The 14,921-nt window shown below is 65.6% G+C and overlaps 3 protein-coding genes and 1 long non-coding RNA gene across 4 annotated transcripts in view; 2 read left to right on the top strand and 2 right to left on the bottom strand.

The window, feature by feature from the left end:
- The window catches only part of XAB2 (XPA binding protein 2), a 31,281-nt gene extending 29,242 nt beyond the window's left edge, over positions 1–2,039 (bottom strand). The window contains exon 1 of the mRNA XM_054295025.1: positions 1,809–2,039. Within this exon, the coding sequence (XP_054151000.1) occupies positions 1,809–2,039 (231 nt within the window). The remainder of the gene's footprint in view (positions 1–1,808) is intronic.
- A 181-nt stretch (positions 2,040–2,220) lies between these two features.
- LOC128950155 (protein PET100 homolog, mitochondrial) lies at positions 2,221–5,440 on the top strand. Its single transcript, XM_054295033.1, has 4 exons — positions 2,221–2,289; positions 3,199–3,285; positions 4,324–4,356; positions 5,352–5,440. The coding sequence occupies exons 1-4, from the start codon at positions 2,263–2,265 to the stop codon at positions 5,409–5,411; spliced, it is 207 nt and encodes a 68-aa protein (XP_054151008.1). The 5' UTR covers positions 2,221–2,262; the 3' UTR covers positions 5,412–5,440.
- Positions 5,441–5,680: 240 nt separating this feature from the next.
- LOC128950156 (uncharacterized) lies at positions 5,681–6,763 on the top strand. Its single transcript, XR_008484321.1, has 3 exons — positions 5,681–5,988; positions 6,107–6,186; positions 6,662–6,763. It is a non-coding gene; the product is annotated as an uncharacterized LOC128950156 (long non-coding RNA).
- Positions 6,764–8,611: 1,848 nt separating this feature from the next.
- PCP2 (Purkinje cell protein 2) lies at positions 8,612–11,722 on the bottom strand. Its single transcript, XM_054295032.1, has 4 exons — positions 11,684–11,722; positions 10,153–10,279; positions 9,037–9,170; positions 8,612–8,642 (listed from the first exon to the last, which is right to left on the bottom strand). Exons 1-4 carry the CDS (start codon positions 11,720–11,722, stop codon positions 8,637–8,639), a joined length of 306 nt encoding a protein of 101 aa, XP_054151007.1. The 3' UTR covers positions 8,612–8,636.
- Between the last annotated feature and the right edge of the window lie 3,199 nt (positions 11,723–14,921).

Raw genomic sequence — 14,921 nt, 5'->3', positions numbered from 1 at the left:
TCCTCTCCTGAGGGGACATGGGGACACTCAGGGGACACTCTGGGGACAGGGGACAGCTCCTCCTCATCCTCCTGGAGGGACACAGGGACAGGGGACAGAGGACACAAGGACATGGACAGGGGACAGGGGACAGGGACAAGAAAAAGTGAGACAGAGGGGACAGGGACAGGGGACAGGGCCAGGGGACAGGGATGGGGACAGGGACAGGGGACACACAGCACAGGGCACTTCCTCCTGGGCTCATGGGACACAGGGGGGACACAGGGGGCAGCAAGGGACAGCAGAGGGGACACAGGGGACACAGAAGGGACACAGAGAGGGACAAAGGGACGAGGATGGGGGGAGGGGATGGGACAGAAGCCAGCGGTGACAGGGACAGAGAGAGAGGGGACAGGGACAGGGATGGGGACAAGGACAGAGAGGGGACAGGGACATGGAGGGGACAGGGATGGGGATGGGGACAGGGACAGAAAGAGAGGGGACAGGGATGGGGACAAAGATACAGAGGGGACAGGGACAAAGAGGGAACAGGGACATGGAGGGGACACAGAGGGGACAGTGAAATGAAGGAGACAGGGACAGAGAGGGGACAGGGAGGGGACAGGGAGGGGACAGGGAAGGGACAGGGACAAGGAGCGAGGCACAGAGTGCCAGCAGGAGGTGACAGAGCCTGGGGAGACAGGGACAGGGTGACACAGGGACACAGGGACAGGGCTGGGGACAGGGGGGACACAGATGTGGGAAATGCTGGGGACAAAGGGCCTGGAGAGGGACATGGGGACAGGGACAGAAAGGGGACAGTGACAGGGATGGGGACAAAGACACTGAGGGGACAGGGACATGAAGGGGACAGGGATGGGGATGGGGACAGGAAGGGGACAGGGATGGGGACAAGGACACTGAGGGGACAGGGACATGAAGGGGACAGGGACACAGAGCGAGACACAGGGCACCAGCAGGAGGTGACAGGGACAGGGTGGCACGGAGACACGGGGACACAAGAGGGGACAGGGACACAGGGACACAGAGGGGACAAGGACAGGGTGGCACAGGGACATGGGGACACAAGACAGGACAGGGACACAGAGACAAGAATGGGGACAGGGACAGGAACAGGGACATGGGGACAGGGACATGGGGACATGAGAGGGGACAGGGACACAGAGGGAGGCACAGGGCACCAGCAGGAGGTGACAGGGACAGGGGTGACAGGGACATGGGGACACAAGAGGGGACAGGGACACAGAAATGTGGTTGGGGGAGGGGTTGGGGACAGGGACACCAGAGGGGACAAGGATGGGACAGGGATGGGGACAGGAGGTGACAAAATGTGACAGGAGGAGGCAGAAGGGAACGGGGGGTGACAGGAATGGATAGGAGGGGACAAGGGGTGACAAGAGCTAACAGGAGGTGACAGAAGGGGACGGGAGGGAACAGGGGGTGACACGAGGGGACAGGAGGGGACAAAACGTCTCAGGAGGAAACAAATTGTGACAGGAAGGGAAAAGGGGGTGACAAGAAGTGATAGAGCTGGACAGGAGGGGACAGGGGGTGACAAAATGTGACAGGAAGGGACAGGAATGGACAAGAGGTGACAAAAGGGATCAGGAGGTGACAGGAGGTGACAGGGAGTGGCAAGAGGGGACAGGAATGGACAGGAGGTGACAAAATGTGACAGGAGGGGACAGGGGGTGACAGGAAGGGGCAAGAGCTGACAATGGGGACAGAGAGGAACAGGGGGTGACAGGGGGTGACAGGGGGTGACAGGAGGGGACAGGAGGTGACACGAGGCCCAGCCCCGCACTCACAAAGCACAGCTCGGGCCGCTCCGGGCCCGGCCCCGCTCCGGGATCCGCCGCCGCTGCGGGCCCCGCTTCCCGCGCCGGCCCCGCTCCCTCCATCGCTCCCGGTTCCTCCATGGCTCCCGGCTGCTGCTGTTCCGGGCCGGGCCCCGCTCCCGTTCCCGCTCCCGTTCCCGCTCCCGTTCTCGCTCCCGGCGGCTCCTCCCGCGCCGCCATCGCCGCCTCAGCCGCCGCCATTTCCCCGCGCTGCTCCCTCACTTCCGGCGCGCCGCACGCACTTCCGGCGCTTCCACTTCCGTCCTTCCCGCGCTCGCTTCTCATTGGTCCATCGCTCCTTCGCTCCGCCCCCTCAGCGCGGCGCTCAGCCAATAGAGTGTGGCGGTGCTGGAGGTGCGGCCAATGGGGATTGGCGGTGTTGCGGGGTTGGTGGAGGCGGAAGTGCGAGGGGCCTGGAGGAGTCATGGGGGTGAAGTTGGAGATCCTGAGGGTGCGAGGGGCGGGAACGGGATAACGGGAACGGGAATGGGATAACGGGAACGGGATAAAGAAATAATGGGATAAAGGGATAATGGGAATGGGAATGGGGATGGGGAATGGGGAATGGGAATGGGGAATGGGAATGGGAATGGGAATGGGGATGGGGATGGGAATGGGAATGGGGGATGGGGAATGGGGAATGGGAATGGGGGATGGGGATGGGGATGGGGATGGGGATGGGGAGGGGGATGGGGGGCTAACAGTAATGGGCGGGGCAGGAACGGGGGACATTGGTGACCCAGGAGGTGACGTAGATGCGACAGCGATGACTCCAAGGTGACACACAGATGACACTCAGGTGACACAGGTGTGACACAGGTGTGACACAGGCTGGGTGACACTGGTGCCCCTGTCGCAGATGTGTCTATCTGTTTGTCCAGGTGACACACAGATGACACTCAGGTGACACAGGTGTGACACAGGCTGGGTGACACTGGTGCCCCTGTCGCAGATGTGTCTATCTGTTTGTCCAGGTGACACACTGATGACACTCAGGTGACACAGGTGTGACATAGGCTGGGTGACACTGGTGCCCCTGTCCCACGTGTCTCTCTGTTTTTCCCCATGGTCGGGTTCTGGGTCTGGGGGGTGACACAGGTGACAGGGTAGGTGACACACAGGTGATCCGGGGGACACAACTGTGACACAGATGACTCCCAGGTGACACCCAGGTGACACAGGTGTCCCTGTCCCAGATGTTCCTGTACCTGTCCTTCCCTGTGGCCGTGTTCTGGGTTTGGGAGGTGACACAGGTGTAACACAGATGGCACACAGGTGACAGGGTAGGTGACACCCAGGTGACACAGGTGTGACACAGGTGTGACAGGTGGCACGCAGGTGACACAGGTGTCATTGTCAGATGTTCCTGTACCTGTCCTTCCCCGTGGCCGTGTTCTGGGTCTCCAACCAGGCCGAGCTCTTCCAGCGTCACGTGATCGACCGTAAGGTGGGCGGGGACACCTGGGGACACCTGGGATGGCTGGGGACACCTGGGACACCCCTGGGGACACCTGGGACACCTGGGATGGCTGGGGACACCTGGGACACCCCTGGGGACACCTGGGACACCCGGGATGGCTGGGGACACCTGGGACACCCCTGGGGACACCTGGGACACCTGGGATGGCTGGGGACACCTGGGACACCCCTGGGGACACCTGGGGACACCCCTGGGGACACACCTGGGACACCTGGGGATGGCTGGGGACACTTGGGACACTGCAGGGACACACCTGGGGGTGGCTGGGGACATCTGGGGACACACCTGGGGACACCCCTGGGGACACCTGGGACACCTGGGGAAACACCTCGGGATGCCTGGGGATACCTGGGACACCCCTGGTGACACCTGGGATGGCTGGGGACATGTGGGGGACACCTGGGGACACACCCTGGGACACCTGAGGATGCTGCAGGGACACCCCTGGGGATACCTGGGGACACTTGGGGAGACCTGGGGACAGCTGGGCACACCCCTGGGACACCTGGGGACATCTAGGGACACCTGGGGGTAGCTGGGGACACCCCTGGGACACCCTGGGGACACCCTGGGGACACCTGGGACATTGTGGGGACACCTGGGATGGCTGGGGATACCCTGGGGACACCTGGGGACAGCTGGGATGGCTGGAGACACGTGGGGGACACCCCTGGGACACCCAGGGACATCTGGGGACACCCCTGGGGACATCCTAGGGACACACCTGGGACACCTGGAGGACACCTGGAACAGCTGGGGACAGCTGGGACACCCTGGGGACACGTGGGGACACCCCTGGGACACCTGGGGACCCTTGGGGACATGTGGGACACTGCAGGGACACACCTGGGGACCCTTGGGGACACCTGGAGGACACCTGGGGACACACCTGGGGACCCTTGGGGACACGTGGGGACACCCCTGGGACGCCTGGGGACCCTTGGGGACACGTGGCACCCTCGGTGTCCCCGCTGTCCCCTCCCCTGACTCGCTCTCTCTTTGCAGAGGGAGATTTTCCCGCCGGACACCCCGGAACGGGTGAGACCCCAACGTCCCCAGCTGTCCCCAATGTCCCCAATGTGTCCTCAGTCTGTCCCCACCGTGTCCCCAACTGTCCCCAATGTCCCCAACTGTCCCCAATGTCCCCAGTGTGTCCTCAGTCTGTCCCCACCGTGTCCCCAACGTCCCCAACTGTCTCCAATGTCCCCTCGTGTCCCTGCTGTGCCCTGACCCTGTCCCCATCCCTGTCCTTGTCCCCATCTCTGTGTCTTACCCTGTCCCCTCACTGTCCCTGTGTCCCTGTCCCCTCACTGTCCCTGTGTCACTGTCCCTGTGTCCCTGTCCCCTCAGTGTCCCTGACCCCTCAGTGTCCCTGTCACTGTCCCTGTCCTTATGTCACTGTCCCTGTCCTTGTGTCACTGTTCTTGTGTCGCTGTCCCCTCACTGTTCCTGTCACTGTTCCTTGTCCCTGTGTCTTTGCCCCTGTGTCCCTGTCCCCGTGTCACTGTCATTGTCCCTGTGTCCCTGTCCTCTCACTGTCACTGTCCCCGTGTCACTGTCCCCGTGTCACTGTCCCTGTCACTGTCATTGTCCCTGTCCCTGTGTCACTGTCCCTGTGACTGTCCCTGTGTCCCTGTCCCTGTCTCTGTGTCACTGTCCCTGTGTCACTGTCACTGTCTCTGTGTCCCCGTGTCCCTGTCCCTGTGTCACTGTCCTTGTCCCCTCAGTGTCCCTGTCCTCTCAGTGTCTGTGTCACTATCCCTGTGTCCCTGTCCCCTCACCATCCCTGTGTCACTGTTCCTGTGTCCCTGTGTCCCTGTCCCTGTGCCACTGTCCCTGTGTCACTGTCCCTGTCCCTGTGCCACTGTCCCTGTATCCCTGTCCCTGTGTCCCTGTCCCTGTGCCACTGTCCCTGTGTCACTGTCCCTGTCCCTGTGTCCCTGTCCCTGTGTCACTGTGTCCCTGTCCCTGTGTCCCTGTCCCCTCACTGTCTCTGTGTCACTGTCCCTGTGTCACTGTCCCTGTCCCCTCAGCGCCAGGCCATGGCTGAGATGAAGCAGCGGCTGCGGGAGAGGAAGGGGACCCAGGCCTGAGGGACAGCGGGGACACGGTGACACCGTGGGGACACCATGGGACACACGGCCACCATGGGGACACAGGCCTGAGGGACAGCGGGGACACGGCGGTGACACCGTGGGACTCACGGCCACCAGGGGACACGGACGCGAGGGGACAAAGAACACGTGGTCACCAGGGGACACGGCAGTGACACCAAGGACAGCCTGCCACCGTGGGACACTGTGGTGACACCAGGGGACACGGCCACCGTGGGGACACGGGCGTGCGGTGACACCGTGGGACACACGGCCACCGTGGGACACGGCGGTGACAGCAGCCGATGGCGTTGCTGTCACCCTGTTGGTGGCAGGGGACAGTGGCAGTGTCCTGGTGCCATCACCATGGCAGCGTTGGTGACAAAGGAGACAGTGACAACAGCTGGTGGCATCGATGGCGTTGCTGTGACAGCGTTGGTGACAGGGGAGGGCAGCTGATGTCACACAGTGTGACAGCGTTGGTGACAGTGACAGCAGCCGGTGTCACTCACTGTGGCTGTGTTGGTGACAAAGGGGACAGTGGCAGCAGCCGGTGTCACACCCTGTGGCTGTGTTGGTGACAGTGTTGGTGACAGGGGAGAGCAGCTGGTGTCACTCGCTGCGGCTGTGTTGGTGACAAAGGGGGCAGTGACAATGGCATCAATGGCATTGCTGTGACAGTGTTGGTGACAGAGGAGACAGTGACAGCAGCTGATGTCGCACAGTGTGACCGTGTTGGTGACAGTGACAGCAGCCGGTGTCACTCACTGTGGCAGTGTTGGTGACAGAGGGGACAGTGACAATGCCTGATGGCATCGCTGTGACCATGTTGGTGGCAGGGGACAGTGGCAGTGTCCTGGTGCCATCACCGTGACCGCGTTGGGGACAGGGGACAGTGACAGCGCCCAATGGCGTCACTGTGGCCGTGTCGGTGACACAGGGGACAGCGGTTGGTGTCACACGCTGTGACCACGTTGGTGACAGTGGCAGCAGCCGGTGTCACTGTGGTGTTGGTGACAGAAGGGACAACAGCCGGTGTCACACGCTGCGAGGGTGTTGGTGACAGTGTTGGTGACAGAGGGGACAGTGACAGCAGACAGTGTCACACCTGTGACCTGTTGGTGACAATGACAACAGCACCAGCTGTCACCTGCTGTGGCCATGTTGATGACCGGTGACAATGGCAGTACCCGCTGTCACTCACTGTGAGTGTATCGGTGACAGTGTTGGTGACAATGTTGGTGACAGAGGGGACAGGGACAGTGACAGCAGCTGGTGTCACACAGTGTGACCGTGTTGGTGACAATGACAGCAGCCGGTGTCACTCGCTGTGTCCCTGTTGGTGACAGTGTTGGTGACAGAGGGGACAGCAGCCGTGTCAGTCACTGTGGCCGTGTCGGTGACAGCGTTGGTGACAATGCCAACACCCTCTGTCCCTCGCTGTCACTGTGTTGGTGACACTGCTGGTGACAGGTGACAATGCCAGCCCCCTCTGTCCCTCGCTGTCACCGTGTTGGTGACACTGCTGGTGACAGGTGACAGTGCCAGCACCCGCTGTCGCTCGCTGTGTCCGTGTTGGTGACAGTGTTGGTGGCAGTGCTGGTGACAGGTGACAGTGCCAGCCCCCTCTGTCCCTCGCTGTCCCCGCTGGTGCCATCCGTGGCCAGGGCTGTGCCCGTGTGGGTGGCACAGGGGACGCGTGTCCTGCCCGATGCCACCACGGCCACGTGGCCACGCCCGTGTCCCTGTGCTGCTGGGGACACGTGTGTGACACGTGTGACACGTGTGACAGCTGTGACAATGTGTGTGTGACAATATGCGTGTGACACGTGTGACAATGTGTGTGTGACACGTGTGACAATGACAATGCGTGTGTGACACGTGTGACAATGTGTGTGTGACACGTGTGACGTGTGTGTGACGTGTGTGTGACGTGTGTGACACACGTGACAGCTGTGACACCGCGTGTGTGACACATCGGGGACACGTTTGGGGACACGTGCCACCCCCGGCTGTCCCCACCCCAATAAACGGCGCTGGCACTGCCCGCAGGGTGGCACCAGGGCGTCCCCAGGGTGGCACCGCCGTCCCTTGGTGCCACCCGTGCCCCTCGGTGTCCCCCGGTGCCACCCCCGCGGGCGTCCCGTGTCCCTCAATGTCACCGGAGTGCTGCGGGTGTTCCTTGGTGCCACCCCTGGTGCCATCCCCGGCCTGGTGCCGCCCTTGGTGCCACCCCCAATGCCATTCCCCCGTTGCCACCCCCGATGCCACCCCCAGAGGTGTCAGTGCCACCCCCCTGTTCAGTGCCACCCCCCAGTGCCATCCTCCCGGTGCCACCCCCATGTCCCCAGGGTCCCCACGGGTGCCACCCCTGGTGCCAGCCCCAGTGCAAACCACTGCCCAGTGTCACCCCTGGTGCCACCCCCGTGTCCCCAATGTCCCCATGGGTGTCACTCACTCTCGGTGCCACCCCCAGAGGTGTCGGTGCCACCCCCTTGCCCAATGCCACCTCCGGTGCCACCCCCTGTCCCCAGTGTCCTCACGCTGTGCCAGCCCCGGTGCCACCCCCATGTCCCCAATGCCCCTATCAATGCCACCCCCTGTCCCCAATGTCCCCCCCGGTGTCCCCGCTCGGTGCCACCCCCAGAGGTGTCGGTGCCCCCCATGGTGCCACCCTCTGTCCCCAATGTCCCCATCAATGCCACCCAATGTGCCACCCTGGTGTCCTCGCTCTGTGCCACTCTCAGTGCGCCCCCGTTGTCCCCAGTGTCCCCGCTCTGTGCCCCCCCTTGGTGCCCACCCCCGATGTCCCCATGGGTGTCACTCACCCCCGGTGCCACCCTCAGTGCCACCCCCGTCCCCACTGTCCCACCCCCGGCGTCCCTGCTCTGTGCCATCCCCAGTGCCACCCCCAGAGGTGTTGGTGCCACCCTCAGTGCCCCCCAGTGTCCCTGCTCGGTGCCACTCTCAGTGCCACCTCCTGTCCCCACATGTCCCCGCTCTGTGTCCCCCCGGTGCCACCTCAATGCCCCCCATTGTCCCGCTCGGTGCCACCCCGGTGCCCCCCTCAGTGCCCCCCAGTGTCGGTGCCACCCCGGTGCCCCCCTCAGTGCCCCCCAGTGTCGGTGCCACCCTGGTGCTCGGGCCTTTATTGGGGGCACAGCGGGACCGGGGGCTCCGGGGGTGTCCGGGAATTTCGGGGGGTCCTGGGGGTGTCCGGGGCTCTCAGTCCTGCGGGCACAGCGGGGCGGGCACTCAGGGGGTGCCCATGGGGCGCCCCCAGCCCCAAATGCCCGCCCTGGGTGTCCCCAAATGCCCCCAGTGCCCCCCAGGGTGCCCCTCCCCCGCCAATGGCACCGCTGGGACCCCTCCCCAAATTCCCGGGGCTCTCACAGACCCCGCCGTGCCCACCTGTACCCCCCCCAGTGCCCCCCTGTGCCCACCCCCCGTGCCAGAGCCCCCCCCGGTGCCCACCATGCCCACCTGTACCCCCCCCGTGCCAGAGCCCCCCCCAGGTACCGCCCCGTGCCCTCCCCGTGCCCACCTGCGTGCCCCCCGTGCCGAAGCCGGGCAGCCTGGGCACGGGCAGTGTCTGTGCCCCCCCAGGTACCCGCTCCGTGCCCACCTGCGTGCCCCCCGTGCCGAAGCCGGGCAGCCTGGGCACGGGCAGGCGCTGCTCGTCCATCCTGCGGCCCTGCGTGCTCGCCACCATGTCCAGCAGCGATGCCAGCTCGGGGGGGGGCGGCTCCGACGCCCCTCCTGTGCCAGGGCAGGGGGCACCGTCAATGGGGGCACCCATGGGCACCTCGGGGGGGGGGCACGGTCAATGGGGGCACCCATGGGCACCTCGGGGGGGGGCACCGTCAATGGGGGCACCCATGGGCACCTCGGGGGGGGGCACGGTCAATGGGGGCACCTCATGGGCACCTCGGGGGGGGGCACGGGCACAGGGGGCACACAGGGGGCACAGGGTCACAGGGGGGGCACGGTCACAGAGGGCACAAGGTCACCAGGGGCACACAGGGGGTACCCGGGGGGGGCACCCAGGGTCAGCCATGGGCACCCTATGGGTACCTCGGGGTCAACGTGGGCAGCTCAGGTCACCAGGGGGCACCTCATGGGGCACCCATGGGCACGCCCGGGTCACCAGGGTGGTACCAGGGGCACCCAGGTCCCAGGGGGCACACAGGGGGCACACATGGGGCACCTCGAGGACATCTGGGTCACCAGGAGCACCCATGGGACACCAGGGACATCCATGGGGCACCGTGGGCACCCTGGAGTCACCAGGGACACACATGGGCACCCAGGGGACACCCAGGGGACACCAGGGACATCATGGGGCACCAGGAGCACCCATGGGGCACCCAGGGGCACCTTGGGGACCCTGGGGTCACCATGGGCATCTCGGGGACCCTCACCCGTGCCCACCCTGGTGCCCCCATCGTGCCCATCCCCGGTGTCCCCTGACCCACCCGCCGGTGTCCACTCAGCCGTGCCACCCCCTCTGTCCCCTCTGTCCCTGTGTCCCCCTGTACTGCATTTCCCCTCCGTGTCCCCTCACCCTCGTGTCCCCCACGTTGTTCCCTCTGTCCCCTCCCTGTCCCTCTGTCCCCTCCCTATCCCTCTGTCCCCTCTGTCCCCCTGTCCCTGTCCCCCTGTCCGTCGGTCCCTGTCCCCCTGTCCCTGTCCCCCTGTCCCCCTGTCTGTCCCCCCGTCCGTCGGTCCGTCCGTCTCTCACCGCTGCCCCCCCCCAGGCTGCAGCGCTGTTCGTCCATGCGCGTTCCCTGCACGGAGCTCAGCAGCGAGAAGAACCCCTCCTGTTCTGGGGAGCCCCCGTCCGGGGACCCCCCTTGTGGGGACCCCCCCTGTGGGGAAAACGTGTCAGGGAGCCCCCCAAAACAAACAGGGAACCCCCAAAACAGGGAACCCCCAAACCAGGGAACCCCAAAACAGGGAACCCCCAAAACCAACCAGGGAACCCCAAAACGGGGAACCCCCGAACCAGGGAACCCCCAAAAACAACCAGGGAACCCCAAAACAAACAGGGAACCCCTCTTGTTCTGGCGACACCCCCTCTGGGGACCCCCCTTGTGCCGGGGACCCCCCCTGTGGGGAAAACGTGTCAGGGACCCCCCCAAAACAAACAGGGAACCCCAAAGCAGGGAACCCCATACACGGAACCCCTCCTGTTCTGGGGAGCCCCCTTCTGGGGACCCCTGCTGTTCCGGGGACCCCCCCTGTGGGGAAAACGTGTCAGGGCCCCCCCCCCAAAACAGGGACACCTCCAAACAGGGAACCCCAAAACAAACAGGGAACCCCCCCCAAACCAGGGACCCCCTCCTGTCCCGGCCCCCCCCCCCCCCCGCTCTGGAGACCCCCCCCCTCAAGGGCAGCCCCGCCCCCGGTGACCCCCAAATGTGGGGGGCGCCCTCGGTGATAGCCCGGGGTACCCCAAACCCCCCTGGGATACCCCAAAACCCCCCGGGGTACCCCGAACCCCCCTGGGATAGCCCAAACCCCTCGGGGTACCCCGAACCCCCCTGGGATACCCCAAAACCCCCCGGGGTACCCCGAACCCCAAACCCGACCCATGGGGTGTCCCCTGTGCCCCTCTGAGACCCCAAACCCCCTCAGGGGCACCCCCAGACCCACAAAACCCCATCCAGAGGCACCCCCAGACCCCCAAACCCCCCCGGGGATCCGCCCGGACCCCCCGAGACCCCAAAACCCCACCCGGGATCCCCCCAGACCCCAAATCCCCCTGGGGATCCCCCCAGACCCCCCAAACTCCCCCCTGTGCCCCCCCCAGACCCCAAACGCCCCTCAGGGGCACCCCCGAACCCCCCCAGACCCCCCAAACCCCATCCAGGGACACCTCCGAACCCCCAAAATCCCGCCGGGGATACCCCAACCCCTCCTCAGGGGTACCCCCCAAATCCCCCCTCCAGGGGCACCCCCAGACCCACAAAACCCACCCAGGGGAGGTCCCGGACCCCCAAACCCCCCCGGGGGATATCCCGAACCCCCCAAGAATAACCCCGAACCCCCAAACTCCCTGCAGGGGTGCCCCCTGTGCCCCCCGAGACCCCAAACCCTCCCCACCCAGGGGTCCCCCCAGACCCCCCTGTGCCCCCCCAGACCCCCAAACCCCACCCAGGGGTATCCCCACACCCCAAACCCCCCCAGGGTACCCCCAAACCCCCCCAGACCCCCCAAACCCCTCAGGGGTCCCCCCAAATCCCCCCCCGTGCCCCCCGTTCCCCGCTCACCGCGCCGCGCTCGGGCTCGGAGCCCCCCGGGGCCGCCATGGCGGGTGGGGGGAGCGGCCCCGAGGGGCCTCTTATGGACAGGGGGGGACGGGGGGGGGACATTGGGGACAGGGGGGGGACAGGGGGACGGGGGGGGACAGGGGGGGACAGGTGGGGACATTGGGGACAGGGGGGGACAGGGGGATGGGGGGGTGACGCGGGGACGGGGGCGGGACATTGGGGACAGGGGGGGACAAAGGGACGGGGGGGGGACACGGGGATGGGGGGGGACATTGGGGACAGGAGGGGACGGGGGGGGACATTGGGGACAGGGGGGGACAAAGGGACAGGGGGGGGACAGGGGGGGACAAAGGGACAGGGGGGGACAGGGGGGGACACGGGGATGGGGGGGGGACATTGGGGACAGGAGGGGACGGGGGGGACAGAGGGACAGGGACAGGGAGGGACAGGAGGGGAACATTGGGGGGACATTGGGATGGGGGGGGACGGGGGGTGACAAAAGGACAGGGGGGGACGGGGGGGGACATTGGGGACAGGGGGGGACAGGGGGGGACAAAGGGACAGGGGTGGAGGGGGGGGGGACACGGAGACGGGGTGGGGGACACTGGGGACGGGGGGGAACATTGGGGACAGGGGGGGTGACAAAGGGACAGGGGGAGACACGGGGGGGACAGAGAGGCGGGGGGGGACATTGGGGGGGGACAGGGAGGGACAGCAGGGACACGGGGGGGACAGGGGGACAGGAGGGGGACACTGGGATGGGGAGGGACAGTGGGAGACGGGGGACTCGGGGACAGGAGGGGACAGGGGAGATGGGGGGGACACGGGGACAGGAGGGGACAGGGTGGGACAGCAGGGACACGGGGACGGGGGGGGGACAGGGAGGGACATGGGGACAGCAGGGACACGGGTGGGGGACACGGGGATGGGGGGAGGGGACCCGTGGGGACACGGGGGGGACAGGGATGGACAGCAGGGACACGGGGCAGGGGAGGGACAGGGGGGAGGGCACCCGGGTGGGACAGCGCGGGGACGCGGCAGGGGGACATTGGGGCACGGGGGGGGGGGACACGGGGATGGGGGGGACACCGGGGGACATGGAGGCGGGGGAGGACATCGGGGGACATTGGAGGGGACAAGGCGACAGCGGGAACGCGGACACTGCGGGGGGACATTGGGGGACATTGGGGCACGGGGGGGGGACACGGGGACGGGGGGGGGGGACATTGGGGAGGGGACACGGAGGGGGGACACGGAGGGGACGGGGGGGCGACACGAGGGACATTGGGGGGGCAGCGGGGAGGGGACAGGGGGGGACACGGGGGGGGGGACACGGGGATGATGGGAGAGCGGGGGGAGCACCCGTGGGTGCCGGGGATGGGGGGAGCACCCGTGGGTGCTGCGGGCTGGGGGGGCTGCAGGTTGGGGGGGTCCCATGGGGTTCCCATGGGTGCTGCGGAGTCCCTGTGGGTGCTCTGGGGTTCCCGTGGGTGCTGTGAGGTCCCCATGGGTGCTGTGGGGTCTCCACGGGGTCTCTGTGGGTGCTTTGGGGTTCCCATGGGTGCTGTGGGGTCCCCATGGGTGTTCTGGGGTCCCCATAGGGTTCCTATGGGTGCTGTGGGGTCCCCATGGGTGTTCTGGGGTCCCCATGGGGTTCCCATGGGTGCTGTGGGATTCTCATGGGTGCTCTGGGGTCTCCATGCAGATCTCATGGGTGCTCCGGGGTCCCACGGGTGCTGTGGGGTCCCCATGGGGTTCCCATGGGTGCTGTGAGATTCCTGTGGGGCTCTGGGTGCTGTGGGGTCTCCATGAGGTCCTCGTGGGTTCTGTGGGGTCCCCGTGGGTGCTCTGGGGTTCCCATGGGTGCTGTGGGGTCCCCATGGGGTCCCATGGGTGCTGCGGTGTCCCTGTGGGTGCCCTGGGGTCTCCAAGGGGCTCCCATGGGTGCTGTGGGGGTCCCGTGGGTGCTGTGGGATCGCTGTGGGTGCAGTGGGTCCCCATGGGTGCTGAGGGGTCCTGAGTGCTGTGGGATCGCTGTGTGTCTTGTGGGGTTCCCATGGGTGCTGTGGGGTTCCCATGGGTGCTGCGGTGTCCCTGTGGGTGCTCTGGGGTTCCCATGGGTGCTGTGGGGTCTCCACGGGGACTCTGTGGGTGCTCCGGGGTCCCCGTGGGCGCTGTGGGGTCCCCGTGGGTGCTCTGGGGTTCCCATGGGTGCTGTGGGGTCTCCATGGGTTCCCAAGGGTGCTGTGGGGTCCCATGGGGTCCCCATGGGTGCTGTGGGGGTCCCGTGGGTGCTGTGGGGTCCTGAGTGCTGTGGGATCACTGTGGGGTCTCATGGGCGCTGTGGGGTCTCCATGAGATTCCCATGGGTGCTCCGGGGTCCCATGGGTGCTGTAGGGTCCCCATGGGTGCTGTGGGGGTCCCCATGGGCTCCCATGGGTGCTGTGGGGTTCCTGTGGGTGCTGTGGGGTCCCCATGGGGTCCCCTGGGTGCTGTGGGTTTCCCATGGGTGCTGTGGGGTTCCCACGGGTGTTCTGGGTTCCCATGGGTGCTGTGGGGTCCCATAGGGTCCCATGGGTGCTGTGGGGTCCCCATGTGGTTCCCGGGGGTGCTGTGGGTCCCCATGGGGTTCCCGTGGGTGCTCCAGGGTCCCATGGGTGCTGTGGGGTTCCCATGGGTGCTGTGGGTTCCCATGGGGTCCCATGGGTGCTGTGGGTTCCCATGGGTGCTGTGGGTTTCCATGGGGTCCCATGGGTGCTGTGGGTTCCCATGGGTGCTGTGGGGTCCGCGTGCGGTCCCGGTTGTCCCCGTGTCCCCCCCCCCCAGTGTCCCCTCCCCCCCCAATGTCCCCTCCCCCGCCCCCGCGTGTCCCCAATCCCCCCCTTGGCAGCCGCGAGCAATTAACGAAATGGCGCTTAATGAATTACAGACATTAAAAATGGCGCTTAATGAATTACAGACATTAAAAACGGCTCTTAATGAATTACGGACATTAAAAACGGCTCTTAATGAATTACACCCATAAAAATGGCGCTTAATTAATTACACCCATCGAAAATGGCACTTAATTAACTACACCCATCGAAAATGGCTCTTAATGAATTACACCCGTCGAAAATGGCGTTTAATTAATTGCACCCATCGAAAAATGGTTTTTAATTAATTACACCCATAAAAATTGGTTTTTAATTAATCACATCCATCGACAACGGCTCTTAATTAATTACACCCATCAAAA

This window comes from Melozone crissalis, unplaced genomic scaffold (genome assembly GCF_028551555.1).
Source record: "Melozone crissalis strain CALT ecotype California unplaced genomic scaffold, PUWL_Pcris_2 ptg000468l_1, whole genome shotgun sequence".
Taxonomy (NCBI): Eukaryota; Metazoa; Chordata; class Aves; order Passeriformes; family Passerellidae; genus Melozone; species Melozone crissalis.
This window is presented reverse-complemented; position numbering and strand designations above follow the sequence as displayed.

Coding starts and splice junctions, on each gene's coding strand:
- LOC128950155 (XM_054295033.1), top strand. CDS start 2,263: ATGGGGGTGAAGTTGGAGATCCTGAGG. Junction 3,286..4,323: donor GTCACGTGATCGACCGTAAG/GTGGGCGGGGAC, acceptor CTCTCTTTGCAG/AGGGAGATTTTCCCGCCGGA. Junction 4,357..5,351: donor CGCCGGACACCCCGGAACGG/GTGAGACCCCAA, acceptor CTGTCCCCTCAG/CGCCAGGCCATGGCTGAGAT.
- PCP2 (XM_054295032.1), bottom strand. CDS start 11,722: ATGGCGGCCCCGGGGGGCTCCGAGCCCGAGCGCGGCGCG. Junction 10,280..11,683: donor CCGAGCCCGAGCGCGGCGCG/GTGAGCGGGGAA, acceptor TTTTCCCCACAG/GGGGGGTCCCCACAAGGGGG. Junction 9,171..10,152: donor CAGCCTGGGGGGGGGCAGCG/GTGAGAGACGGA, acceptor GCCCTGGCACAG/GAGGGGCGTCGGAGCCGCCC.